A 26714-nucleotide genomic window follows, 5' to 3' on the forward strand; every position below is an offset into this window, starting at 1 on the left:
TTTACATTTCAGTGATAAAGAACGAAACTTCTAACAAATTTGTGATGCATAAAAAACATCTTTCGAGTAAATTTCTCCCTAAATTTTCTTGAGCTCTTATTTTTATTTCAACTTTTCCTTTTCCATAAAAAAACTTTTTTTTTAAATATAAATTTTAACTGTAAATACATAAGAAATAATCTATAAAAACATGTGGATTTATAATTAAAATGTCTAAAAACTTTAAATTTTTGTAATATTTTTTTATTTTAAATACAATATATAACTTTTTAGTCATATTTTTTGCAAGAAACATTTACATGTGTACATATAAAAGAACAAAATTTTAACTCATAAAGAATTACATTAGGATAAATTTAATAAACGATAAATTATTTAATCAATTTCCACTGTATTTACCAAAGGCACGATATGTAACTTATATATATCACATATATATCACTATTTTCGTAAAAGTAGTAATTGCACCGAGGAAAGTTATTTGTTTTCTTTGGTCTGGTTTTTCTTTGCTCGAGGTACAGCATTGTTACATTTCTGTCTGACAGCTGCTTTAAAAAGTTTTTGAGTGTCCTTATTACACTCAAATATTGAAAACACATGAGCTGTAATAATTAAAAAAATAAATTAATTTTTAAGAAAATTTTAAAAATATTTTAACAAAAATAACGCAATAGTAAAATAAATATATATATATAATATTTCTTGGTTGTAAGCAAACGCAAGACATAATATTAAATTTATAAATGATTTATATATAAGATATAGTCGAGGTATGAAATTCGTCCATAATTTTTTAGGTAAATTTAATTTATTCTTTATTTGATACTTACGGCGTCATTAATACTTAATCATATTTACTACAGTAGTGCAGAGTGTATGTTTCTTTTTCAATATACTTTCATATTAAAAAGAAAGATATGCTTTGAACTAATGAAAATTAGTATGGCTAGGCATCAATGACGCCATACTATGTATGTACACGGACTTTCAATGATAAAAAGAATTTTCCCATTGGACGAGAAAAAATTCACAAACTAATTCCAAAAAGTACAGACAATTATTTAGTCTACATTTTTATTAATGTATCTTATTATAGGCTGCTTTCCTTTTAGGGAACACAATCGACACAAGTATCGTTTTATCTTTGTTACTCATTGAACATAAAAAAAGATAGAACGATGCATGTGTCGATTGTGTTCGCTAAAAGGAAAGCAGCCATATTCTATTATTGATATATGCGACAAAATTTTCAGAATTTTAAATACTATAGATTAATGCAGAATGTTTTAAATTGCATAATATGTCTGATGCGTGATTATATAATAAAAAGTATTAGTAAAATCAAAAGAGTATAGGTTGTTGAACCACGAGATCTTCGTGTTTGAACAACCTACAATGTTGAAGTTAATTAATTTTATCAATAATATTATATTAACTCTAACAACATATTTATATAATTTGTTATATTAAATTTAATTACATATATAATTTATGCTATTTAAATTATAAATTTTATTAGAATAGTAATATTTAGTATTACAGTCTCTTTATTAACAATAAATTCGTAATTTATCCAGCTTAATTCTTGAAAAACGCTGTAAAAGTTAGAATTACCTTCAATTGCTTCAAGACGTTTTGGATTTAAACGTTCTTTAGGTGTTATATTTGCTCCTTTCATAGTATTAGCAATTTTTCCCGTTAAACTACATGATGCCAGTTCTTCTTTAGAAAAAACTACTGATAGTAAATCGCATGTGTATTGCGAAATACTATTTCTGTTACAATTTCGAAGACGACTAGCACTTACAAGGACACCTGTTTCACCAAGATCAATCATTTTTTCCTATGAATAAAAAAAAATCAATTATTTTTGTACACAAAAAAATGTAAAATAAATATATGAAAATTATACTTACATTATTAGATTCTTTATTTGATTCCATTTCTAATATGTTATTTGTAGTATTTATCTCATTTTTACTTTTCTGTAAATATATTTTAGAATCGTAAATATAAATCTTAATATCTAATCTTAAATATAAATTAAATTCTCTATAAATGTAAAAATATGACATTATATTATACATAAATAAAAAAGTTAAAGCTCTAGTATAATAGATAGATTATTTTATTATTTACAATGATAAAATAATTAATCTATATTTAACAGTTAAACGAATATAATTTTTAAATAGTAAGACAGTTAAAAAAATATTTTTTTTATACAAGTAATTAATTTTATTTTGAATCTAAATAAAATATAAGAAACTCGTTATTTTTTAAGTTTAACATTATTTTAAAATAAATAAGATAAATTGATATTTCTATAAATAAAAAATAATATTTACTTTAAAGTCAGTGAAATCAACTTTGTCGTTAAGTTTCTCTGTTTTAAGAAGTACGTTCTCCACCAAATTGTTTATTCTCGGCAAATCTAAAAATTACATATAAAACAATTAGAACATTAACAAATTAAAGAGTGAATATGTGTAGTGAATGTATAATACGATTTCTCCTAACATAATATATACTTAAATTTTTATATATAGTTGATATGTAATATATTTCTATTTATATGTAGTATAATTAAATATATTTAAAATATATTTAAAAAATATATATAGTATATAGTATGTAAAATATACAATTTTATACAAATAAAATACGTACTTTTAATACAAGAAAGTGATATACGCAATGCCATATTTTCCTTTTTTAAATCATCATTTTCTTTCTTTAAAGTGTCGTTCTCTTGTATTAAATGCTGCGACATTTTTGAAGAGCTGTCATCATCTGAAGATTGTCCACAATCTATCTTTAAATTTAAAAAAAAGATAAAATATGTAAATGTGCCAAAATATTATATTATTTTTAGCAAACGTATAAATATCTTACTATACATACATTTTTCATTATCTTTACTTCGGTCCATAGTTTTGAGTTTCAGTAGTTTTGGTTTCAGTAGTTCCACGTTTTATCCCACTTTTTTTGTATTTCTGCTTTAAAAAATAGAAATGGAGCATAAATAAATAATATAAATAATTTAAAAAAATTAATAAAGTGCAGTAAATGTATATCATATAATAACCTTTTTATTCTGACTATTCTCTTTTTCATCGTCACTCCATTGTTTTTTACACATTGATTTCCTTTGTCCTTTAGTTGGTTCTAAAACTCCATATGTTTCTAGATTGTCCCGTTGTTCGCACATTTTAATCCATTCTTAAAATTAAATATTTTTAAAATAAAATATTGTACCATAAAGTGTGTAATCCATACCAAAATCAAAGTATATATATTTATTATATTTATTTTTTACTAGACACCACAGATGCTTTGCGCGCACTATTTAGCATTTTATTCTCTTTTTAAAAATAAATTGCAATGATAATTCTATAGATAACCATCTATACAAATTATTATTTGCTAACTCCGCAATGATAGTCACAAGTTCACAAAGTTAGCATAATAAGAGAACCAATCAGCATTGCAGAAAGGCTCTCACAACATGCAAAGAGAAGCGGAAGAAATAATTGAAGGTAAAAAAAAAAATAGATATTTAAAAGATAAATAAAAACATTTTTGATATTTTGTTTAGTTTACGAGATATATCAAAAATATCCAAAAATCTCAACCATGAACGGTAGTTTCATCTCTTCAAACTGTTTTTGAGCCCAAACGGAAAATTTCTAAATTAATATATTTACCCCCTCTATTTCTCATTTACGTCAAGTTTCATTAAAATCTGAATTTTCGGGTTTGTGAGGTTCCTTTATTAGTACATTAAAAAAATCGATGTGTTCATTGAAATAATAAGTTCATGTCGTATATTATTTTATACTGTAAAAAATAAATATATTTATATTTGTACATATGCATACCACCAAAGGAAAGTATCTTTGCCGCAACTATTTTCCAGTCACACGTTCGTACTCTTTTTTTCATGATTGATGCTGGTGCAATGTCGCAATCAGGCCATTTTATTTCAATTTCGTTTTTATTTTTAATTATATTTAAGTATTCCTCTTCATCATTTATTTTATTTTGCAGCCAGTCTTCATAACCAACAGCAATTTTTTTATTTTCATTAACGAATTCCAGTAAAAGACACTTATTATTATCCATTTTGCTCTATAGAAATATTTAGATGCTGTAAACATGCACATACATATATACTTTACGTGTGTATGTGTGGTAAACTGTATGTTAAAAAATAAACATATGTATATATATATATGTATATATATATATATATATATATATATAAATATACATATGGTATAATATAGATATTTTTAATAAAATCCTTTCTTCTTTTTTGACATTGTGTCGTTAAAAAATTACAATATATCAATCTTTATAAACACAAAATGCAAGATTAATTTTACATAAAAAATATCTCGGCACGTGCAATTTCGAAATTTTGAATCGGGTATTTCGATCTTTATTGTCCTTTACTTCCTTATCTTTCAAGAGTAACGGCTCTTCAACTTGTTTTTTACCTCTGTTGTTTATTGTTTGTTTATTGGCGAAATTCGTCAGATTGATGTTTTAGAGTTTAGACTATTATTATCACTCGTCTGTATCTATCTCTATCTATCACTTATATTTGTGTAACACACTGAGGGATTCCAAAAAATATAATCGTCGTAAGTAACGTACGTAATGCTGTTTCTTAAGATTATGAGTAAGACGCAATCCTTCACTGACAACGCAACACTCAATCCTTCTTTATTAACAAGCCGATGTACTATTACGTTAACGTAATAGTACATCATTATTGGCGAAATTCGTCAGATTGATGTTTTAGAGTTTAGACTATTATTATCACTCGTCTGTATCTATCTCTATCTATCACTTATATTTGTGTAACACACTGAGGGATTCCAAAAAATATAATCGTCGTAAGTAACGTACGTTTGGAATCCCTCAGTGTGTTACACAAATATAAGTGATAGATAGAGATAGATACAGACGAGTGATAATAATAGTCTAAACTCTAAAACATCAATCTGACGAATTTCGCCAATAAACAAACAATAAACAACAGAGGTAAAAAACAAGTTGAAGAGCCGTTACTCTTGAAAGATAAGGAAGTAAAGGACAATAAAGATCGAAATACCCGATTCAAAATTTCGAAATTGCACGTGCCGAGATATTTTTTATGTAAAATTAATTTTGTATTTTGTGTTTCTAAAGATTTATATATTGTAATTTATCAACAACACAATGTCGAAAAGGAAAAGAGGATCTTATAAAAAATATCTGACAGACGATTCTGAAGAAATTCCTGTAACAACAAAATATTCTCGTCTATTAAGTGCAAAAAAAGGGAAAATAGGAAAACAGGTAAATTCATAATTATTGTTATATGGTTGTCCTAATATTTTGTACTTCAGTATTAAATATGTACAGATCCTTATATATAATTTTAATTATTAATGTTATTAATATTTTTTAAGACATAATTATTTTTAGTTAAATACATATGACATAATTTACAAAATTCTATCTTTACACATTTTAGTGTAATGTAAGTGAAAGTGATAATTGAAACAATGAAGTTAGGACCATGGCACAAGCTCTTCCGTAAGGCGATACATCAAGTGATCTTACATACTGATCTTAAACTTTGACTTGTACTTAGCCCTGCATTTAGCGCAATATCTGTATTGGATACTCGTTTAGGCTAAATGCATCACCGTTTTCACACAGTAAACATTTTTTTATTAATCCTAATATTCGTCAATTGTTTTTTACTATTTTAAAGTTTAATATAAGATTTATCAATCAAATAGAAATTTTAAATTATATGCACATTGCGACCATTTGTGGATAAAAAAATATTGTGCTTAATGCAGGATTAAAAATAAACTCAAGTTAACACACAAAGAAATCCTTAACTTAAGAACATACGTTAAGGATTTCTTTGGGGAGCATCCCAGATGCGCATAGATCGAAACGGACACCAATCAGAACTAACTGAGTTAGTTAGAATTAGGATAAATTATAGAATTTGATTAGTGGTCTCCGTTTCCATCTGTGCGCATCTGGGACTCACTCTTTCTTTGTACGTTGATTTAAGTTAAATTTTCAATATGAGCTTAGGTTTATATAGAGTATTCAACGTAACGTAACGCTTTATGGAAAAGCTTGTGTGGTGGCCCTTAGTTTTGTATACTTATATATATTTGAATTAGTAATGTCAAATTACAACTGTATTAACTGTAAACATCAACTAATTACACATATATACATTTGTAGATGAATCAAGAATGTGATCATGAACAAAATGATGTTATTATCCAAGAACATTCTTTCCAAGAATCTTTCGAAAAAGAAAACATGAATCACCATTATTCTGGACTTAACAATGAAAATAATAAGTCTAAAGAAGATGAAAATGAACAAGATTATCAATCTGAAAATGAATCTGAAAATAATGATTGTTTTGATAATAAAAATGACAATAATGAAATTTATTATTTTGACGATAATGGAGAGCTTTATGAAGATGATAATAGTTCTGATAGTGAAGAAAGTGAGAACCATGATGAATATCAAGAATACTCACAAGTAACTTTACAATTTTATTTATTTCTAACAAAAATATGCAATATTATAATTTATCATTTAATGAAAAAAGAAATTCGATACTCTTTGTCTGCAAAGTATGATCGGAAATATAATTATATTAGCAGACACTCCGTAAATACATATTTTCTTGCAGGAACCTACACGATTGTCTATATATGAAGGATGTGATTTAAGTAAAGAAGAAAGTCAATTGATGATAATGAGTATGGCAATTCAAAACAAATTGACTGATTCTGCATTACAAGCTTTACTTCAAATTATTGATTCTCATTTGCCTTATAGGGTATATTCCTCAAAGTATCATTTTCTACAATTTTTTCCAAAGGTAGTTTTCTGTAAATATTATTTTTGTCCAACGTGCTTTATTATATTGACATTTCATTGTGATACTATTACTGAATGTAATAACTGTCGAAAACGTTATGAACAAAACCAATTACAAAGAAATTTTAACTATTTTTATCATTTTTCATTGAAGTCGCAGTTGATCGAGTTATTAAAAACTAAATTATTTACACAATTTAGAAAAAATAGTCTCATTGAAAGTGATATTGTAGATGGAAAACTTTATCGTAAGTTAAAAGAACAAAAAGTTATATGTGATCAAGAGGCACGGTAGTGCCTCGCGCCAAGTGTATGCGCAGCGAGGCACCACCGTGCTTCTTTTACGCGAGACGTCGTTTGCGAGAAGACCGTAGTTATCGGATCTCAATAACGACTTAATTGATTGATTTCTAAATAGGCTTAATGGATAGCTTACATCCGATTTATATAATAAAAGTGTTTTTATTTTTTCGCTATATGACTTACGAGCGGAGATATCGCGATTAGAATTTTTCGCTCAAGAGTAAATTTGGTTTAAGAAACGTCGTAGTCATCACATTATTGTCATCGTCGTCGCCCGGCGCCTAGGACGAATGGTGGGGATTTGTACTGTTGTATCCTCCTTTATCTTTTGTGCTCACACATTTGACAACAAGGATGAACGATGCACCATGCGCCATGAAACGGAACGCACCATGTGTATCGTGATTGGTGAAGATAATCGAATCTGCGCCGCCGCGTGTCGATCGAGTGACAGTTCGAGGTTAGAGACGTGTTGACGTGTGCGAGGTTAGCGGCGAGTTAGTTTTTATTAGTGTTATGCATAATTATGCATATTACATCGTGGAGTACATCGCGGATTACATTGTAGAGGGAAATTTGCATAATCAGATAAGTTATACAGAGTTTTCATTTTTGTTAGAATAAATAAACTATTCTGAGATAAAATTGATACTTTGTGTTATGTTTCCTTTTTTAGTTTAAAAGAAAGAGGAAGAATTACAAATCTTATAAGCCAATTCCAAAGAAGCTGAAGTTGACGGAAGAGCAGCAAGAAGCGTATAAAATCATTAATACTACAACCTTACTTACAAAGCTACTAGTTCTACGTTATTTACAAAGCTACTAGTATTGGATAGTAATGATTTGTTCCAGTCAAAATTTCTATATGGTAAGAAAAATTTTCATCATACATTCACAAAGATTACATTCAAAATTTTAGTTATTGTTTAATTAATGCTCTTGAAACATATAATCATATGTCGACTTGGCAAACTTGAGAAGTTTCCGTGACAGCCATGCTTTTGTTCACTTACGTAAGATCAATACTTTGTGTTATTCTTTTTTAGTTTTAAAAGAAAGAGGAAGAATTAGAAATCTTACACTATCAAGGTGTATCTTAGACTTAAACCAATTTTAAAGAAGCTGAAGTTGACGGAAGAGCAGCAGGAAGTGTACAAAATCACTAATTCTACAACATTACTTACAAAGCTACTAGTTCTACAATGTTACTGACAAAGCTACTAGTACTGGATAGTAATAATTTGTTCCTGTTAATATTACAATGCTCACTATTTAGTTTGAATTTAAAATTTCTATATGGTAAGAAAAATTTTCATACATTCACAGATCATATTCAAAATTTTACAGTTATTGTTAATGAATCTATTTTGTTTTTACTTAATGCTCTTGGAACATATAATCATGTGTCAGCTTGGCAAACTTGAGAAATTTCTGTGACAGCTACGGTTTATTCACCATTACAAGCCAGCACATGATTATATGTTGCAAGCGCTTTAAGTGAAACATGGACAAAATAGGTTTATCAATAATTATAAAGGACAATAAACATAATTTTAAAAGTACAATTATAATTTAACTACAAATAAAAAATTTGGTTAGTATGATCTTTTTTGAATGCATGAAGAGAATTGCATTAATTATAATAAATTGTTTCGGGATAGATATTACTACACAATATTATTCTCTCTTACTCCCCTCTCTTTCTCTCTTTCCCTTAATTTAACAATAATACTCTTTCTAGCACAATAATTATAATTTATACGTGTAAATAACAAATATGTGTAAATTGTTTACCATTACAAGCCGGCATATGATTATATCTGAGCTTTGATTTTAATTATATAATATTTAGAGAAAGAATTACATAAAGAGAGAGAGAGAGAGAGAGGGGAGAGAGAGAGAGAGAGAGAGAGAGAGAGAGAGAGAGAGAGAGAGAGAGAGAGAGAGAGAGAGAGAGAATACAGACACATGCATATATATGTACATATATGCACATATGTATATGTATAAACATTACTACACAATGTTATTTGCCTTCTCCTCTCTCTCTCTTTCAATTTAACAATAATACTCTTTCTAGCACAATAATTATAATTTATTTACATGTTAAATAATTTACTTTATGTTACTTTTTTTTACTTTTTCTTATTATTTCTTAACTACTAATTTTTTCTCTCTCTTTTTCTCCCCCTCCCTCTCTCTTTCTCTTTTCTTATTCGTCTACTCATTTTTCTTTTTATATTCTTCTAATTTAGATTAAAATGAAGTATTTTTTTTCTCTTTCTTTTAATATAATAACTATATAATTTTTTAATATAATAAAAATAAACCATAACACAAAATATTAACTTATCTCTGAATACTTATTTTCAATAAAAAATGAAAATTTTGTATAATATACTTATCTGATTGTATCACACGTAGTGTTATACTAATCTTCAAATTGGACACAGCCGTATTTCTATCTGTGATGTAATAGGCATATTATGAAAATGAATTAAAATGTAGTCAGAAAAAAATGAAACCGATATAACTTTGTTTTGTTATTTCAATTTAATCTGAATCTTGATCTTTAATTAGATATGGATTTTAAAATTGTCTTAAGGATCTTCATATATATATTATAAAAAGAAATGAGATATCTGACACTACAAAATGAGTGAAATCCCAACAAAATTACCTTTTTAAAAAAAGGTATAAAAAAACGCCAAGTATACGCGCGCATGAAACGCCCTCAAAAATATATTTTTGTACAAAATAATTTTTTTAATTTGGCACTACAAATGTACAAAATTTTAATAAAATTTTCTTTCCCTCCCCCCCAAAACAACAAATAATTTATTTTTTCTACAAAAGTAATGATATGAAGAAAATGCGCCAACCATGAAAATGGATGTTCATACAAACTAAAACATCCACTTTTACAAATAATTATTTGTACAAATATTACAAATAAATATTTTAATACAAATTTTACTACAAAAACTTGGTGCCGCTAAACCGAATAATTTGCTTTAATACAAAATTGCTTTCTTACAATTTAACTTACATAATAAAATAATAATTATTTAAAATTACAATTTTTTACAATCACAATGGCATTATATACGCGTAACATTATACACGTACACATGAAAGAGAGAGAGAGAGAGAGGGAGAGAGAGAGAGAGAGAGAGAGAGAGAGAAAGAGAGACATATTTGAACATATGCACGCATAAGGCTTGATTGTTCCAACTTCTTTGTAAACTTACCTATCAATATATGTTTGTCTATTTATTTAAGAAAATAAATGAGGATAGACACCTACCTGGTAGATAAGTTTATCAAGAAGTTGGAATAACCAGCCCTAAGAGACTCAGATATTAAAAATCGCTTCCTCATGAACAAAATTATATACTAACACACATATACATACACACACGCACGCACTCAAATCAGATGCACGCACAAAAGAAAAAGAAAGAGAGCTGGCAAATTATTCGGTTTAGCGGCACCAAGTTTTTGTAGTAAAATTTGTATTAAAATATTTATTTGTAATATTTGTACAAATAATTATTTGTAAAAGTGGATGTTTTAGTTTGTATGAACATCCATTTTCATGGTTGGCGCATTTTCTTCATATCATTACTTTTGTAGAGAAAATAAATTATTTGTTGTTTTGGGGGGGGGGGGGAAAGAAAATTTTATTAAAATTTTGTACATTTGTAGTGCCAAATTGAAAAAATTATTTTGTACAAAAATATATTTTTGAGGGCGTTTCATGCGCGCGTATACTTGGCGCTTTTTTATACCTTTTTTTAAAAAGGTAATTTTGTTGGGTAAAAAATTACATAAACAGAATGTACGACGTATATAAACTAGACACCGAGTATAGCGCGAGACCGCTCCGTGTGTATACGCGAGCTGGCAAGTGTTGCGAATACTCGAGATTATTGTATCTTAATAATGGCTGAATCAATCAAGTTTTAAGTAGACTCAATTGATAGCTTAGATTTTAATTATATTACTTACCCAGATAACCAAGCGTGATTTAGCATTTTAAAGAAACTAATGCACAAAATGTGTTGCTAGATATTTGCTGTATATTTGCTGACATCGAAGTAAAACACGTTACGAATACAGCAATATGTCTGCTTATACATGTAAACAGTTGGCGAAATTTTCCGAGCAAACAGTTCGCAATACTCGTATATTATGTTGTCTACAACATGACAGCAATATGACGGTAATGAATGATTCAATCGAATGAATGATTATATCTTGAGCATCATGATGCAAACATGACAGCAACAACACATATATAATAATTTTCATTTGTTATTGCATATATGCTTTCAAGCCATGAAGTTTTTTAATTGTAGCTTATTGTTTACAAATTGCTGACAACCCTTACGGAAAAAACACTCTAATTTTGAGAGTTTACACTCAAAATTGAGTGTTAATACTTGATTTTGGGAGTTTACTCTCAAATTTAGGTGTATACGCTCAAATCTTAAGTATTACACTAAAGATTGAGTGTTTATACTCGAACATTGACTGTGTACACCCAATGATTAAGTGTTCATACTAAAATTTGGATTTAAATACTGAATATTTAAAAATATACTCTCAACATTTGGATATAACACACAATAAATGAGTGTATACTTCCAACATAAAGTGTAAACACTGAAACGTTGGAGATGTACACTCAACATCTATCGGTTGAAAATATACACTTAATATTGAGTGTGTACTCTCAAACATTGGATTAGAAAATATTAAATAAAAACAAAAGCAAAAAAAGTTCAACGTTTAACCGAGATTAAAATTAATCTGCATTGGTAAAAATGGACATAAAACGAATATCTAAAATAAACATTCAATTAGAGTGTTCAGCTGGCTTTGAGTATTAATTTGAGTATTACTTTCAACTTGGATGTTTGCCATCTAATTAAGTGTTAATTTCAGTGTTATTCTTAAATTTAGGATTAACATTGAAATTAACACTTAATTAAATGGCGAACATTCAAGTTAAGAGTAATAACACTCTAATTAAAAGTAAATTAAAGAGCAAACACTCAAGTTGAGTGTTTACACTGAATTGAGTGTTTACCCTTTGTCCTAAATTACACTCAACTTGAGTATTTTTTTAAGTGTTATTTTTAGTGTTTTTTCTGTAAGGGAATATAAACTTGTCACACGTTTATGACAACTTTTCAATAAAAAGACGTCTATATTTTTTAAATTTAAATATAATTAATATATAGATATTAATTTTTATAATTATACATGCTTGCAAATATATATTTTTCCAGGTAAACCAGGTAGACTATGATATATATGTATATACAATATATATATACATATATATATAAATTTAATTATAACTTTATTAATCATATTACACATAAACGTAGTTACAAAATAAAAGATAAACATGAATAAAATTAGTAACATATTATTCATTATTATATAAAAGAAAATACTTTATCGATGATTTATTATAGAAATAAAATGTAAAATAAAATAATTTTTTATACATGTCCCAGGTAGTAAGATTTGTATAAGTAATATTTTGTAAATATTTGTAAATATTTCATAAATATTTTTATAATATTTATGATAAATCTTTATGATCTGTCAAATTTAAGACCACAAAAATATTCATAAAATATTTGTATAAATATTTATAAAATAATCAAATATTATAAATATTGTGTGCTGTCTGGGATATAATTTAGCTTTATCAAAAGAACAGAACAAAAACATATTTTTATAAGTTATTCTACATGTTATTTTGCATACGTAAAAAGCAGTAAAAAAACTGTAAATTTCTATTTATTTATAAATATTATTTAACTATACGTTTCATGTTTCTGACATCTATTGACCTTATCTATAACAAATATGTATTCATGAGCATCAAGTGTTCATGGATCATTGCGAAGTGCTAGGTTGCGTACGATCTTCGAAGTCAAGCAGTGTCGACGGCGGTTCAGAGTTGGATGGGTGACCGCAGAAGTTTTATTAGGCAATGCCAAATGTAAGTATATTGTCAGCATATGAGCATTCATTATTTGACATGTGTTGCCGTCATGTTGCTATTAACATGCTGTTGGTTGCGGATGGCATACCGATGATAACAAGTTGCCGTCAATTTGCTGTCAATACGCTGTTAATCACGGATGGCAAATTGACAACACGAGTTGTCGTCAAGTTGCTGTCACAAATCACTTTTTTGCGAGTAACAATTTGATGCTGACATATTGCAATCAATTTGCCGTTGTTAGAATTAGAATTCACGTGAGTTCAGTTCGACAGACGTAATGCTGACGCACCTTGTTCTAAGTTTGTCAAAATTAGTTGCTTCAACGATTATTGGCGATTTGACAGCAAACTCGCTGCATTTGGCTATCTGGGTTACTGCAATATTTTATGATGTTTACTTGGTAGCACTCCCATGTATTAAACTCTGGACTTGCATAGTTTGCAATCAGCTGTGGACAGTTTGCTGATTTAGGCGGCCACCAGCACAACAGATTATCGGCATTATTATTTTCTATGAGCCATGTTATTGGTATTTCTGAATATGTAGAGTCCGTGACAAATTTTACAACCGCATACATTTTTTGTGTTTGTCTTGTGTCACAATTCATTGTTCCTTTCGCGATCTATAAAAAAGAGAACAATATTTACATTAATAGAATTACATTTACAAAAAATTAAGTTCTTACAAAAAACCAGGAAGCACATACATCCGCTTTATCTTTATGTTCTGACGTTTTAATCTACGTTTTTTAAAGATTTAATTTACACTTCCGTCACTCTTTTGTTACATTATAATTAACTTTCCCTTTACACTTGATTTATGCTCCATTAATTGTAGAGATAAAAAAGATATGATGGGATATTATTTGAATGTAATAGGATATCGTAAGATATTAATGAATATCTTACAATATCTTATAATATTTTAAGATATTTTTTGGGATATCGAAATATATTAATAAGATATCATATGATATCTTAAGATATTTTACGATATTTTAAGATATTTTTGTAGGATATCCCGGGAGCTACTCATTGAGATATCCGTGGGATCGCCTTCGTCTGTCTGGGATAATTTTGGATATCCTCAGGATAAAGTGTGCTGTGTGGGTATATTCAATTTACGTTTCAATTTTTTTTGTCAGAAAACTAAAAATCTTTAAAAATGACATTTATATTTTTTTTTATCAAAATAATTTCAAAAAATTTTATTAATACATTTTATATATTAAACAGTAGGTATATATACACAAATAAATACATAAATTATTAAATACACAAATAAATTATATTTTTTAATAAAAAAACACATACAAATAAATTACAAAGTAAGTATACAAATAAATATATATATATCATTTACAAAATATAACATATATCAAATAAAAGAAAAATCCAAATGTAAAATAAAATTTAGTAATTTAACTTAAAAGTATTTTATATTACAAGTTAATCCTCCTCTGGTCTTTTGAGTGAAAAGATGCACCTCTGTCACAAAGTCCTAAATCTTTCTCTCTTTGGCAAATCTAAACAGAACAAAACACAAAATTTTAAATTTAACTTTTGTAAGAACAGAGAGTAATGTCTGTTTGTATCAATACTTCTTTTATCGCACATTATACAGCTTTTGAATATATTGGTACAAAAAGACATCACATAAAGGAAAAATAATATTTAAAAAAACGTGTTGTAGCACTTTTTTGAAATATTAACTATCCAAGAAGCTTCGGTTACTATGCTCCGAAGTTACTATTACAAAAGTGTTACAAATATTAATGTCGCAAACAATAAAAGATATTGAAAAGTGTCAATTGCGATAACCGAGATGATCCCGTAGAATCAATATAAATGGCACTAAAAAGTGCCGATTGATTGATCTCCACTAGAGCTGTGCGAGGAAGGTTTAATCCCAAAATAGATATGTAAAATCGAGCCAAGTAAACGTTATACCGCAACACCTAATTTTGAAATCAGTTTCGGTGTATGCAGTGCTAAAAAGAACCCGAGGTTCACTCATAAAACAGACGTAAAAATACACACACTAAAAAGTCACGTCCATGTGCGGTTGGTGCTTTACATGATGTGATTCTCGATAATGTGCGTAATCTCTTCATCTGTTTTATAAACCGGCGTCATTGGACATAACGATTGCTTGGATCAATGTTACATTCCAAGTTGAGACAAAATACTTTCTCACACAGCTTAGCATCTACCGAGACCGGTTGGCATTAAAAAATGTCAATTGTATCTTCTTTCGTTCCGTGGACGTCGTCGCAATGACCTAGTCATCCTTCCCTCTATGTTGGTGAGCAAGGTGAGTAGCAACGTCTCCAGGGGAGTATCTGTAACTATACATAAATAATTACCATATCATCATGTATATCTGTGTCTGTATATGCGCGTGGTGTTCGCTATTCTTATAGTATTATATATTACTCATCATTATTGACATATAATTACCATTATTAATTGTTATTTGCTTCCTCTTCTTGTTCTCGTTCGGGCTCGTCGTTCCAAAAATTACGATTCCTTGGAACCGGCATGCGTGCACGTGGACCTTGCAACTTGGTTCTTGCCCTTTCCTTTGCAGCCCGGAGAGCTTCCTTCGCCTGGGTTTGAAACTCCGTACGAGTCGGCTTTGGGAAGTGCAGGTTTTTACATACAGCGTCTGCAAAAAATGTTATATACACTATTAATTAATAAGACCTGGTAATAATATTAATGCATATTTAAAAATAAGGCTCGTACCATAAATAGCAATAATTAACCGAGCGTTATATAATGGCCGTTGCGCTCCTTCACGCTTTTCGCGGCCCCACCATGTGAACGACGGTGTTACAGTATCCTTCAAAGTTTCTTTTAGACACAGATTTACTGCCTCTTTTAAATTAAAGCCGCCCCTGGTAAAAATTCCATTAGAAACGGATAAAAAATGTATCCTATCCGTTTGTAACTGTTTTACTATGCGTTTCTTTCCCTGCATTTACAGATAGAAACGGATAAAAAATGTTGCAGATTGTATGGGATTATATACGCAAAAATGGATAGAAAGCTAACTGCATCTAACTGATCTGTAACGGAACTATCCGAATCTGTGCGCTGATATAGCTATCCGTTTCTGACTGTTTTTTATGCGGTTTTTTCTGTATTTACAGATAGAAACGGATGAAAAATGTTGCAGATTGTATGGGATTATATACGCAAAAACGGATAGAAAGCTAACTGCATCTAACTGATCTGTAACGGAACTATCCGAATCTGTGCGCTGATATAGCTATCCGTTTCTGACTGTTTTTTATGCGGTTTTTTTCTGTATTTACAGATAGAAACGGATGAAAAATGTTGCAGATTGTATGGGATTATATACGCAAAAACGGATAGAAAGCTAACTGCATCTAACTGATCTGTAACGGAACTATCCGAATCTGTGCGCTGATATAGCTATCCGTTTCTGACTGTTTTTTATGCGGTTTTTTCTGTATTTACAGATAGAAACGGATGAAAAATGTTGCAGATTGTATGGGATTATATACGCAAAAACGGATAGAAAGCTAACTGCATCTAACTGATCTGTAACGGAACTATCCGAATCTGTGCGCTGATATAGCTTTTTGACTGTTTTTTATGCGGTTTTTTTCTGTATTTACAGATAGAAACGGATGAAAAATGTTGCAGATTGTATGGGATTATATACGCAAAAACGGATAGAAAGCTAACTGCATCTAACTGATCTGTAACGGAACTATCCGAATCTGTGCGCTGATGTAACTATCTGTTTTTGACGTACGACTCGGACATCATGATGAGTCCATGTGACACGTAATTGCAGTGCGTTTTCTTATTTAACACCTGTTCTACGAACGTTCTCTCTGCTTACCATCTCAGGGGCACTAGCGAACTCGTCGCCGAGGCGCGAACAGTATCCAACGGAATTCTATACGGTGATGTAACTATCCGTTTCTGTATGCACTATACAAAAATTCAAAACATCCAGTTATAAATGCTGTAAAGTGAACGAATACAAAAACGTGTACGTGCGGAGATAGAACAAAAAAAGATTTTTTAATTGATTGCACTAGTTTATCTTTTTTCCTTCGTACTAGAAGGAGAAAAATAAACTCTAAATTAGTTTAACTAAAAAAACGTATCGTTATACGTCTACATACATACATTCAGATCACTTTGTTAAAAATCGATTATATACCTTAATTCTTTCCGTTTTTGCATATATAGATCCTTTGCAATCTGTAATTTTTAATACTATTTTTTGCTAAACGCGTACGTATGTATATTATTCCTTTCTTACTGCAAAAATATACCTTACTAATTTTTGGAATTTCAAGGATCTACAACGTGATAATATATCATAATTTCTAAATTATTCCTTTATCTGTTTTTAAACTTTTTATTAATATTTTATAAAAACTTAAGGGTATTAATGTAATAAATAATTATAAAAAACATGTATCTATTGTTGTCATAAAAAAATTTACTTCCTCTCCAAAAGAATCGAATCCTTCATATCGTCAGAAAAGTTTTTGTTGTTGGGAATGTCTAAAAACACAATTAATTAATCATTTAGTTATTTGTAACAAACGTAAAACACAAATATAATGTCATATAAGAACTAAATGTAAAAATTAATATAATTACATCATTAGGGCTAGTACTCATAGTCAAATCTTATTTCAAGATCGTTTCAAGCAATGTCTTAGCATGCTAATACGGCTCTGTAATTGGTTGATGCCCTCTCAGAAAGGATTTCTGATACCAAGACAAAAAATATTCTTGACACATTTCATCTTATTATAACCTCATATAGTGTGAAAATAAAACAAGATTAAGATTAAATCAGAAATTTTTATCTTCAGATCGGTCTATTCTTAAATCTAGAATATCACAAGATTGTCACAAATTTACTAAATCATTCTAAGAAAATTAATAAGGTAACATCAAGTTATTTTATTCTAGATTTAAGAACTTTCCATTTAAAAATGAAATATTCCTTTTTTGATAATGAATATGATTGGCGCTATATCGATCTTATTTTATGATAGAACAAAGAGTAATGGCATTAGGCCCAGAAATCTTTTCTGTGAGTATGGCATCTTAAGACAGTACTTAAAAAAGCCCGACTATGAATACTGAGCTATAATAGAATTTAAAAAATGTTATAATTCTCTCTTATTAAAAATATATTTTTAATAAGCAATACAGATCTACACACACACACACACACACACACACACACACACACACACACACACACACACACACACACACACACACACGCACGCACGCACGCACGTACATATTTTAATATTTAGTTACCTTCTTTATCACTTGTCGTTTTTCCTTCATCGTCCCAATCTTTTTGTGAGTCAGATACTGATAATACATTATCGGTTGTCTCTGTAAAGAATTAGTATTTATTTCGCTCTTTATATCAATTCATATGTACTATTTCATATGTACTCCAAATTGAAAGCGCACATATACATAAGTATAACATTATATTTATATATGTATAATAAAAATAAATATTATTAAATTTAAATGTAATTTTTAATATTGTATATATATATATATATATATATATATAATCTTAATAATTATATAGTTGCATTTAAAATCTTATAATTTATTTAAATGTCAATTACCTCTAAAAGAGAAATACAATAATAATTACTTAATTATTACATAAACATAATTGTAAGTAGAAAAAATTGATATTTCTCATTAATATACTGAATTACAGTTATACAAATATTTCAGAATTAAAAAAAACATCAAACGTCTAGGAATTTTAAAAAGAAGTAAAATGTTATATATTTATAAATTTATAATTTTTAAAAATCTTGTACTTATTTAGAAAAAATACCTTTTATGTTATTGCTTTTTGCTGACTTGTATATATGTAGATATGTATGTATAATACTACATACCTACGTACATTTGTACATATATTTATACATACGTGCGCGCGCGTGTGTAACTATTTATTATTTAGTTAGAAATTTACCTTTTTTGTCACTTGCTATGTTACTCTGATTGCAGTCTTGATTATAATCTTTCTGGGAGTCAGATGAATCAGATACTGATTCATTATCAGTCGTTTCTGAAAAGATTAATAATTACTTATTCCGCAGTATTATACATATATTAATTTATATGTACTTCAAATGTGAAGCATATATATAAAGAAGTATAATATTATACTTATGTACAATAAGTATTATTGAATTCAATTCTAACTCTTAATATTGTATAAATAATTTTAATAATTATATCGTAATATTAAAAATATTATAATTTTCTTGGGTGTCGAGTGTCTTTAAAATAAAAATAATTACTTAATACATAGATATAATTGTAAGTTTAAAAAAAGAAAAGCCTTTTTTTTAATTTACTCACTTACTTATATATCATTATATTTAAAATGTTATAATATTCTACTTAAATATTTAAAATATAACACATATATATAATATGATTTTACCATCAAGTTGTTCAAACTTTCTTTTCTTGCTAACATCTTTTATATTATTGGATGACTTCAATTCAATGTCGATTATCTCTAAAAAGATAATTATTTATTACATAGATGTAATGTAAATAGAAAAAACTTTTTTTAATTAATTCATTGAATTACAATTAAAAAATATTTCAGAATTTTAAAATCAATCAAATGTTTAGTCTAAGGATTTAAAAAGAAAGTAAAATGTGGTTATATATTTATAATTTAAAAAATCTTATTATATGAGCAAAAGTACCTTCTATTTTACTACTTTTTGCTGGTCTGTTCAAATCGCTTATTTTACGTGCAATATATAAAGGTACTTTGCTGCATTCTACTTGGACTTCAACTTCAGAACATTTTTTAATTTTACTTAGCCAATATTGAAAAATATCTGAAAAAATCGATCAAATATAAAGTTTAATATGGATTCTGTTATAGACATAATATATTTATACATTGAGCGTTTGTCTTCATTTAAAGAGTGGAAGTATGATAAAAGTAGAAAAAGAAACACTTATATATTATATATGCGGAAGAGAGAATGAATGCAAGGAGCACCAAACAAAGTGATTTTTTTTCTGTCTTTACTTTATTCCAATTTCCTCAATATTTAATCTAAATATTATGGCTGTTTTTCAATAAGATACATAAATAACAGCTAATTTATATCTATAGATTTTTCATAATATACATATAAATAGTTTTCCCATAATTCTTAAGTAACTATATGTATATTTTCAACTTTTATCTAGAAATTCACTTAAAAAAAAGGCATTATTTATTTTGTCACCGCTTTTCCGCGATGCTGATTGGTTGTTGGTCAAGTTTGTACTATGTGACTTGCTTCACACTGTCGTCTGCTGCTGTCTAACTTTTGACAATTCATCGCATTGGACAAAAACTTTTAACAGTTCCCAGTATTTGAAAATCTCAATTTGATTGAGAAAGAGAAAGAGAGCCAGTTTTTGAGAAACGAAAGAAATTTTATAGAGAAAGAAAAAGATTAGTGTGAGAGTTAAGTGTAAAAGGTAGAAAGTGCTATAACAATAAAATATCTAAAAATTTGACATTTCGCGTAATAATCTTTCTGTATTGTTTCCTTAGTAGGATAGGGAAGAGATAGAGTTTATAAGCGTACATTGACTGATAATAGAGAAAGTTTAAAATTAGAAACAACTTGAAAATGTATTATAATTTATAATTAAATTTAAATTTTTATTTTAAAAAATATATCTTTCAGAAAGAAAGAAGTTTAACCGAAAAGAAATAATTAAATAAAGAGTTGGAAAAAGAGAAAGCGAGAAATTACGTTTGGCAAGTAATTAGAAGGAGATACAGCGAGTGAGAAAGAAAGTTTTAGAGAAGAAATAAAGAAAAATAACAGGTAGTTTTTAAATAAATATATATTTCTTTTTAATATATCTTTTAAACTTTTAAAAGATCACGTATTTTACATTTTTTATAGAGGATGATTTTTATTTAAAAGAGAGAAGGAAAGGAAAGTGTAGAGAGAGAGAGAGAGAGAGAGAGAGAGAGAGAGAGAGAGAGAGAATAAGAGAGCGCAAGAGATAGAGAAGGGGATTAAATAAGAAAGTAAAGTGTGTGAGAGTATTATTTAACAATATGAAAATATAATATAAATAATAATGTGTTTAGTGATAGAGAAGAGGGAGGGAGAGAGAAGAGATGAAGAAGGGGATTAAAGAAGGTAAAGTGTGTGAGAGTAATATTAAACATAATATAATTATCGCGCGCAAAGCGCGCGCAATGTAGTGTTCTAGTTGATATTTTAAAAATATAAACAATTGTAGGATCGAGATTTTTTTAACATATATATATTAAGGTGCAAGCGGCATTCCTCTCGGAGAAATACTTTGTCACACCTGTTATATCTATTCGAGCCAACAATATAACAGAAATGTACCACATCGAAAGTCGACTTTCAATGTTTGTCGACTTTCAAAACGGCTAAGCTAAGGGAAAGCACCTTATTTATGTATTTAAACCTTGACGAAATTGTAAGACTCAGGCCGGATTTACAATAGGTGTAGTAAGTCTTATGCCATAAGAAATTGACCAATTATAATAGAATATGAGAAGAATAATCGCATATAATTGATTAATTCCTTATGGCATACGGCTTACTACACTATTGTAGATCCGGGCTAATCGACAACCGAAAAGCAAATGCTCAAGAATGCAGAGCGACGGGGATAAACACGAAAAACTATGAGTAGAGAAGCAGTTCCCGCCCGACTCGAATACGAGACACATCGTCAAACTCTCTCTTGTACTTTTACTCCATATATATATTTTGTCACATTCTCTCATAACGCCTACCAGTTTTGCATCCCACACAGCACACTTTATCCTGAGGATATCCCCAGGTTATCGAGATATCCAATTGGACATATTGCAATCCCATGGATGTCCTACGGTTATTGCGATATCTCTCGGATATCTGATGGATATTGCGATATCCTGTGCTGTGTGGGATTATACCGTGTCTGCCCCTTTTTATCTTACACAATTTTAAACATAAAATTAAAAATTTAGAAAAGTTTAATGTTTTTTAATTCATACCTTGAATAGCGAGAATCTTTGTTTCATTTAATTTTGGCTTTGGCTTTCGATCTTTGTATTTATTGCATTTCATTCCAGTCACACTAGACTCTTGTAGAACTTTCAACCCGAAGACTGCAACCGCCAGATTTTTTACTATCATTTGATTTGTCCTTGCATTGAAAAATGCAGCATCGTATGTTAATTTGGACAGCCATACGTTCCTGCCCAAGTGTATCTAAAATATCATAAAAAACATTACTAATAACAAAGTATGAACAGTATGTTTTATCCTAAATATTTTTTCTTCAAATTCAAATATAAATATATGCTACTTCTTATTTTCAATATTTATGAACATACAACACAGTGAGAAATGATGACTGAAAAGACATCAAATCGAATTGATATCATTTTGGTAAAAAAAGATCGATTCGACCGCACCCGAACGCACCCCTGAAGGACTTGGACAGGGAAAGAGCAGAGAAAGAAGAAAGCAAATGGGAGGCAGCAAGAAGCAGATTATTCAGAGAAGTCGGAATGGAAAAAAAGAATTTAAGGAGAATGAGAGAGACAGGAAACGAAGAACTAGCAAAAATAATACAAGAGAAAATCGAGAACAAAGAAAAAGAAAAGAGAAGGAAGAAAATAGCAGAATCAAGATACAACGATACATGCAAAGATTTAATAATCTTTTTTAGCCATCCTAAGCCGAAAGGCAAGAATTATGTTCAATAAAATACAATAAAAATAAATATATATATAATATATTTACAGTATTATCGGTTTTTCGAATAAATCCTACAGGAGGTGTCGCTGTGCCTTCACGGCTTTTTACTTCCTCAAATTTGTCTGCAGTTACTGTAAACAGATAAACAATAAATTGCGTTCAGATTTTTCTAATATGAAATTTCATAATTTCATAAAATTTACATCAATATTAAAAGATACTTTGCATATTAAATATTTATGAAGTACATGTATGTTTTCTAATTATTTTTTCTTTTTATTAATACATTATTTCATATTCCAAAAAATCTAATAATAATTTACCGTTAATTTTGTAAATTATTAAAACAACTACCCTAGTAGCAAAATACATTGGGAGTATTTTGATTAATATTGGCTAAATATTGATGGGTTCAACATTGGTCCAATGTTGAACCAATATTGAACCAACATTGCTGCTTAGATAAATTGGTTAAATAAAAAACGTCTATTTTACAATATTGGAAATACTGTCTTTACATTACTTCTTAATATTGCGTCAATGTTTTTTGTTACTAATGTATGTAAGAAACTGTCCATGTAAGATCTAAAGCTTTCGGCACACGATACGATTTTTCATGCTTTTCGCATACAAGGCATCTTAAGAGGATGCTAAAACCGTGTTTTATCGACATTCTGTTTAATCATTTAATTTCAAATTGAATTTACAGAATTGATTTTTACACTTTTAAAGTACGTACACAAATGAACCCAGGGACGATTAGATAAAGACCAAAAATGCAAAAAATTTTTTAAAGTTTATTTGCTCATAAAAATATTTGCTTCAAAAAACAAGTTATGTAGCTTATACGTACAAATGAATGGTGTTCCCGGGTTCGAAATAGATTGAGGAATAAGATTATAATCGTCAAATTACGATTACAAGCCGTAAAAAAAGATATTTTTATAATAAAAGCGCTTAAATGAATAAAATTTTTGATCACATAAATATGTTTTTTTACGGCTTGTAATCGTAATTTGACAAATATAGTCTTATTCCTTCTATTTCAAACTGCGAGACACCATTTATTTGTAAGTATAAGCTATATAACTCATATTTTAAAGCAAATTTTTTCATGAACAAGAATAAATAATGACTCTGCATTATCGACCTCAATCAAGTTTGATGGGCAGTTTAGCATCCTCTTAATACGTGTCCCGATTAGCTCAAATTATTATGTCACCAATCGTAAGCCAATGAGGATACGTAGTAAGACACCTCGTATGCGATCTAGCATGAAAAATCGTATCGTGTGCCGAAGGCTTAAGGTACCACATTTATTTTTCATATTTTTAAACAATATATTTTTACACCTAACATTTTAATATTGTCAAATGTATTGTAATTACACACAAAGAATTTTTATTCTTATGAGTAAAAAAATCATAAAAATATTTGAAATAAGTCCTAGATGCGCACAGTGTAAAACAGACACCATCAATAAAATTTTATAAGTTTATCTTAACACTAACTCAGCAATCTGAGTGGTATTTGTTTCATATTGTGCATATCTGGGACGCTCCCGACACATGTCTGAAATTTCATGCTTACCTTTAAATTCATCAAAATATGAAATAATATTTTTTTGAAGTTCAATATTCAATGTAGATAATTCTCTTATCTGTGTTGACTGTTCATCAATTTTACTATTCTTTTCTAGTATTTGTAATTTCAAGGTTTTGTTTTCCTTTTCAAGATTATAATGTAATAAAATGTTACATTCGGTCGTACGTTTTGTTTCATTTTTTTCAGATTTATCCTTCTACAAAAAAAGATATATAAGTACAAATATTTATATATATACACATATAAATATATTAAAAATATATAACAAAAATTATATTTAAAAAAATGTTTTTATTTTATATTTTAAATTTAAATAATTTATAATCTAATATTTTTGTTAATTTTATTTTAAATAGTTGATTTTTTACGTTATATTATTTTCAATTTTTTGTTTATGTTAAAAGTACATTATAAATTTAAAAACAGTTGATTTTTTACGTTATATTTTCAATTTTTTCTTTCATGCTGACATTATGTTACAAATTTAAAAAACTGAACTTTCTTGGCACTAATTCTCTAATTGTTTCTTAGAATTATAATAGTATCTTATTTAAATATTAAATGTTTTATGATTAAGAGATTAAACAAAAATTATTTTACTACAAATTTCTGATTGTTTGATCAAAATTTGTAATTATTTTATATTTGACAAATTTGACAAAAATTGCTATAAGTTTTTCTTATTTAATTAAAAAATTATTAAGAATAATTTTTAAACACACAATCGCACAAAAGTAATATTTTTTTATTGTTACTGAACATTTTTTAATCAAAGCTTTAAAATTTAAATTTTATAATGTTGATGAAAATTTCAAATATTTTAATTCTGGTTCTTTTACCAATATTTTTATACGCATAAATAAAAAAAAATACTTACTGAAATGCATTGTTGGTTTGATTTTCTGTTTTTATTTCCTATTGATCGATTTTCTTGATTAATTTCGTTGATTGTTATTTTTTCAAGATCATTAATTTTTTGTTTTAACACTTCCCTTATTTCTTCCGATTTTTCTTTCTATAAATACATGTTAGCAAAATTTTTATATCCTTATATTAAAATACATATACAAAATATTATTTACATACAATCTTTACCTTTTTTGCAGTAAAATTATCTTCTGCATCAGTTTCTGTTGCTGATTCTCTTATATTTCTTGGTGGTAATGTGACTCTTTTCGTAGCAATTAGTTTCTTTAATTCATCAATAGTATCTGAAATATTTATATATTCATAATACACAATTCAGTGTTACATAGACAAGCAATAACACATAAAATTTCCCCAAAAAAACTAAAAAACAAAATATCCAATATAATTTATATCATACAGCATAAGATCTAATATTTTATTTAATAATGTTTATAAAGTAAATAGGGAAATGTTTTAAATATTTCTTAAATGTCTTAAATATTTTTTTCAATAAAAACATTTAAAAAAAAACAAAATCAGAACTGACAACAATGTAAAAATTAATTTCAATAAATAACTAAATATTAAAAAAAAAATTGTTGATATTTATTTAAAGTCAAAACAAGATTTTCAAAAGTAATAAAATTGGAGCATTAAACGTTAAATTTATTTATAATTGTTAAAAAAATGTATTTAAACGTTTAACAAATTTGTAAAACTTCTAATAATATTCTGATCCTAAAATCTGATAATATCTTTAAACTATATCTTCAATGTTGATGACAAATATTTTATACTCTTTAAATTAACAATTAGCATATTATTACTAATTTGCAAAAATATATTTATAAGTACGATAATTAATGAGTATTCATTATTTTTTAGTGATTAGCACTTCAAAATTAGTGTAGTATAAAAGATTAGATATATTTATTTCACTGATTAACAAATTGTAAGTATACCACTGAAAATCAGTGCATTCTTTTATTAATTTCACGGATTTTTCATTGATCATAATTTAAAGAGTAAATAAAAATCATGTATTAAATGGAATTGGAAAATATTTTTTTTTTGTTTTAACTTACCTTCTACAAATATAATGAGGCCCATGCAGAAACTCGTACCGCACTTTAT

The 26714-nt window shown here is 27.9% G+C and overlaps 3 protein-coding genes and 2 long non-coding RNA genes across 13 annotated transcripts; 3 read left to right on the top strand and 2 right to left on the bottom strand.

Moving 5' to 3' along the window:
* Nucleotides 1-236: 236 nt before the first annotated feature.
* Nucleotides 237-13791, bottom strand: LOC118645021. Of its 6 annotated transcripts, none has more exons than XM_036285257.1 (9): nt 13653-13791; nt 3882-4150; nt 3089-3222; nt 2905-2996; nt 2671-2811; nt 2349-2434; nt 1917-1985; nt 1615-1843; nt 237-602 (listed from the first exon to the last, which is right to left on the bottom strand). In XM_036285257.1, exons 4-9 carry the CDS (start codon nt 2930-2932, stop codon nt 478-480), a joined length of 678 nt encoding a protein of 225 aa, XP_036141150.1. In that variant the 5' UTR covers nt 2933-2996; nt 3089-3222; nt 3882-4150; nt 13653-13791; the 3' UTR covers nt 237-477. The 6 variants fall into 6 exon arrangements, with proteins under 6 accessions (XP_036141150.1, XP_036141147.1, XP_036141152.1 ...); XM_036285254.1 differs by having other exon boundaries at nt 13545-13674; XM_036285259.1 differs by having other exon boundaries at nt 2671-2815; nt 13545-13674.
* Nucleotides 5869-7414, top strand: LOC118645020 (putative uncharacterized protein DDB_G0284695). Its single transcript, XM_036285253.1, has 2 exons — nt 5869-6576; nt 6731-7414. Exons 1-2 carry the CDS (start codon nt 6265-6267, stop codon nt 7214-7216), a joined length of 798 nt encoding a protein of 265 aa, XP_036141146.1. The 5' UTR covers nt 5869-6264; the 3' UTR covers nt 7217-7414.
* Nucleotides 13792-15729: 1938 nt separating the features above from the next.
* On the bottom strand, nt 15730-26710 carry LOC118645024. 4 transcript variants are annotated; one of them, XR_004962795.1, is made up of 12 exons: nt 26666-26710; nt 25767-25882; nt 25549-25686; nt 24657-24867; nt 23112-23197; nt 22358-22574; nt 20028-20165; nt 19754-19831; nt 19278-19372; nt 18586-18668; nt 16003-17808; nt 15730-15922 (listed from the first exon to the last, which is right to left on the bottom strand). XR_004962795.1 is itself a non-coding variant. In XM_036285266.1 (11 exons), the coding sequence occupies exons 1-11, from the start codon at nt 26688-26690 to the stop codon at nt 17744-17746; spliced, it is 1251 nt and encodes a 416-aa protein (XP_036141159.1). In that variant the 5' UTR covers nt 26691-26710; the 3' UTR covers nt 17633-17743. The 4 variants fall into 4 exon arrangements, 3 of the variants coding, with proteins under 3 accessions (XP_036141159.1, XP_036141161.1, XP_036141160.1); XM_036285266.1 differs by lacking the exon at nt 15730-15922 and having other exon boundaries at nt 17633-17808; nt 18586-18666; nt 19277-19372; XM_036285268.1 differs by lacking the exons at nt 15730-15922; nt 23112-23197; nt 24657-24867 and having other exon boundaries at nt 17633-17808; nt 18586-18666; nt 19277-19372.
* On the top strand, nt 20172-21454 carry LOC118645026. The gene is made up of 3 exons (XR_004962796.1): nt 20172-20802; nt 21015-21158; nt 21431-21454. It is a non-coding gene; the product is annotated as an uncharacterized LOC118645026 (long non-coding RNA).
* LOC118645027 lies at nt 22567-23071 on the top strand. The gene is made up of 2 exons (XR_004962797.1): nt 22567-22608; nt 22707-23071. It is a non-coding gene; the product is annotated as an uncharacterized LOC118645027 (long non-coding RNA).
* Nucleotides 26711-26714: the final 4 nt, after the last annotated feature.

The sequence above is a fragment of the Monomorium pharaonis genome, chromosome 4 (assembly GCF_013373865.1).
Source record: "Monomorium pharaonis isolate MP-MQ-018 chromosome 4, ASM1337386v2, whole genome shotgun sequence".
In the NCBI taxonomy this organism is placed as follows: domain Eukaryota; kingdom Metazoa; phylum Arthropoda; class Insecta; order Hymenoptera; family Formicidae; genus Monomorium; species Monomorium pharaonis.

Excerpts from the sequence above, each read along its gene's own strand:
- LOC118645021 (XM_036285257.1), bottom strand. The coding sequence starts at position 2,932 with ATGGACCGAAGTAAAGATAATGAAAAAT. Across the intron at positions 2,812-2,904 it reads AAGTAAAGATAATGAAAAAT|ATTGTGGACAATCTTCAGAT; the intron begins GTATGTATAGTA and ends ATTTAAAGATAG. Across the intron at positions 603-1,614 it reads ACGTCTTGAAGCAATTGAAG|CTCATGTGTTTTCAATATTT; the intron begins GTAATTCTAACT and ends TAATTATTACAG.
- LOC118645024 (XM_036285266.1), bottom strand. The coding sequence starts at position 26,690 with ATGGGCCTCATTATATTTGTAGAAG. Across the intron at positions 25,883-26,665 it reads CCTCATTATATTTGTAGAAG|ATACTATTGATGAATTAAAG; the intron begins GTAAGTTAAAAC and ends TAAATATTTCAG. Across the intron at positions 20,166-22,357 it reads AAAGATTCTCGCTATTCAAG|ATATTTTTCAATATTGGCTA; the intron begins GTATGAATTAAA and ends CGATTTTTTCAG.
- LOC118645020 (XM_036285253.1), top strand. The coding sequence starts at position 6,265 with ATGAATCAAGAATGTGATCATGAACAAAATGATGTTATTATCCAAGAA. Across the intron at positions 6,577-6,730 it reads AATATCAAGAATACTCACAA|GAACCTACACGATTGTCTAT; the intron begins GTAACTTTACAA and ends ATTTTCTTGCAG.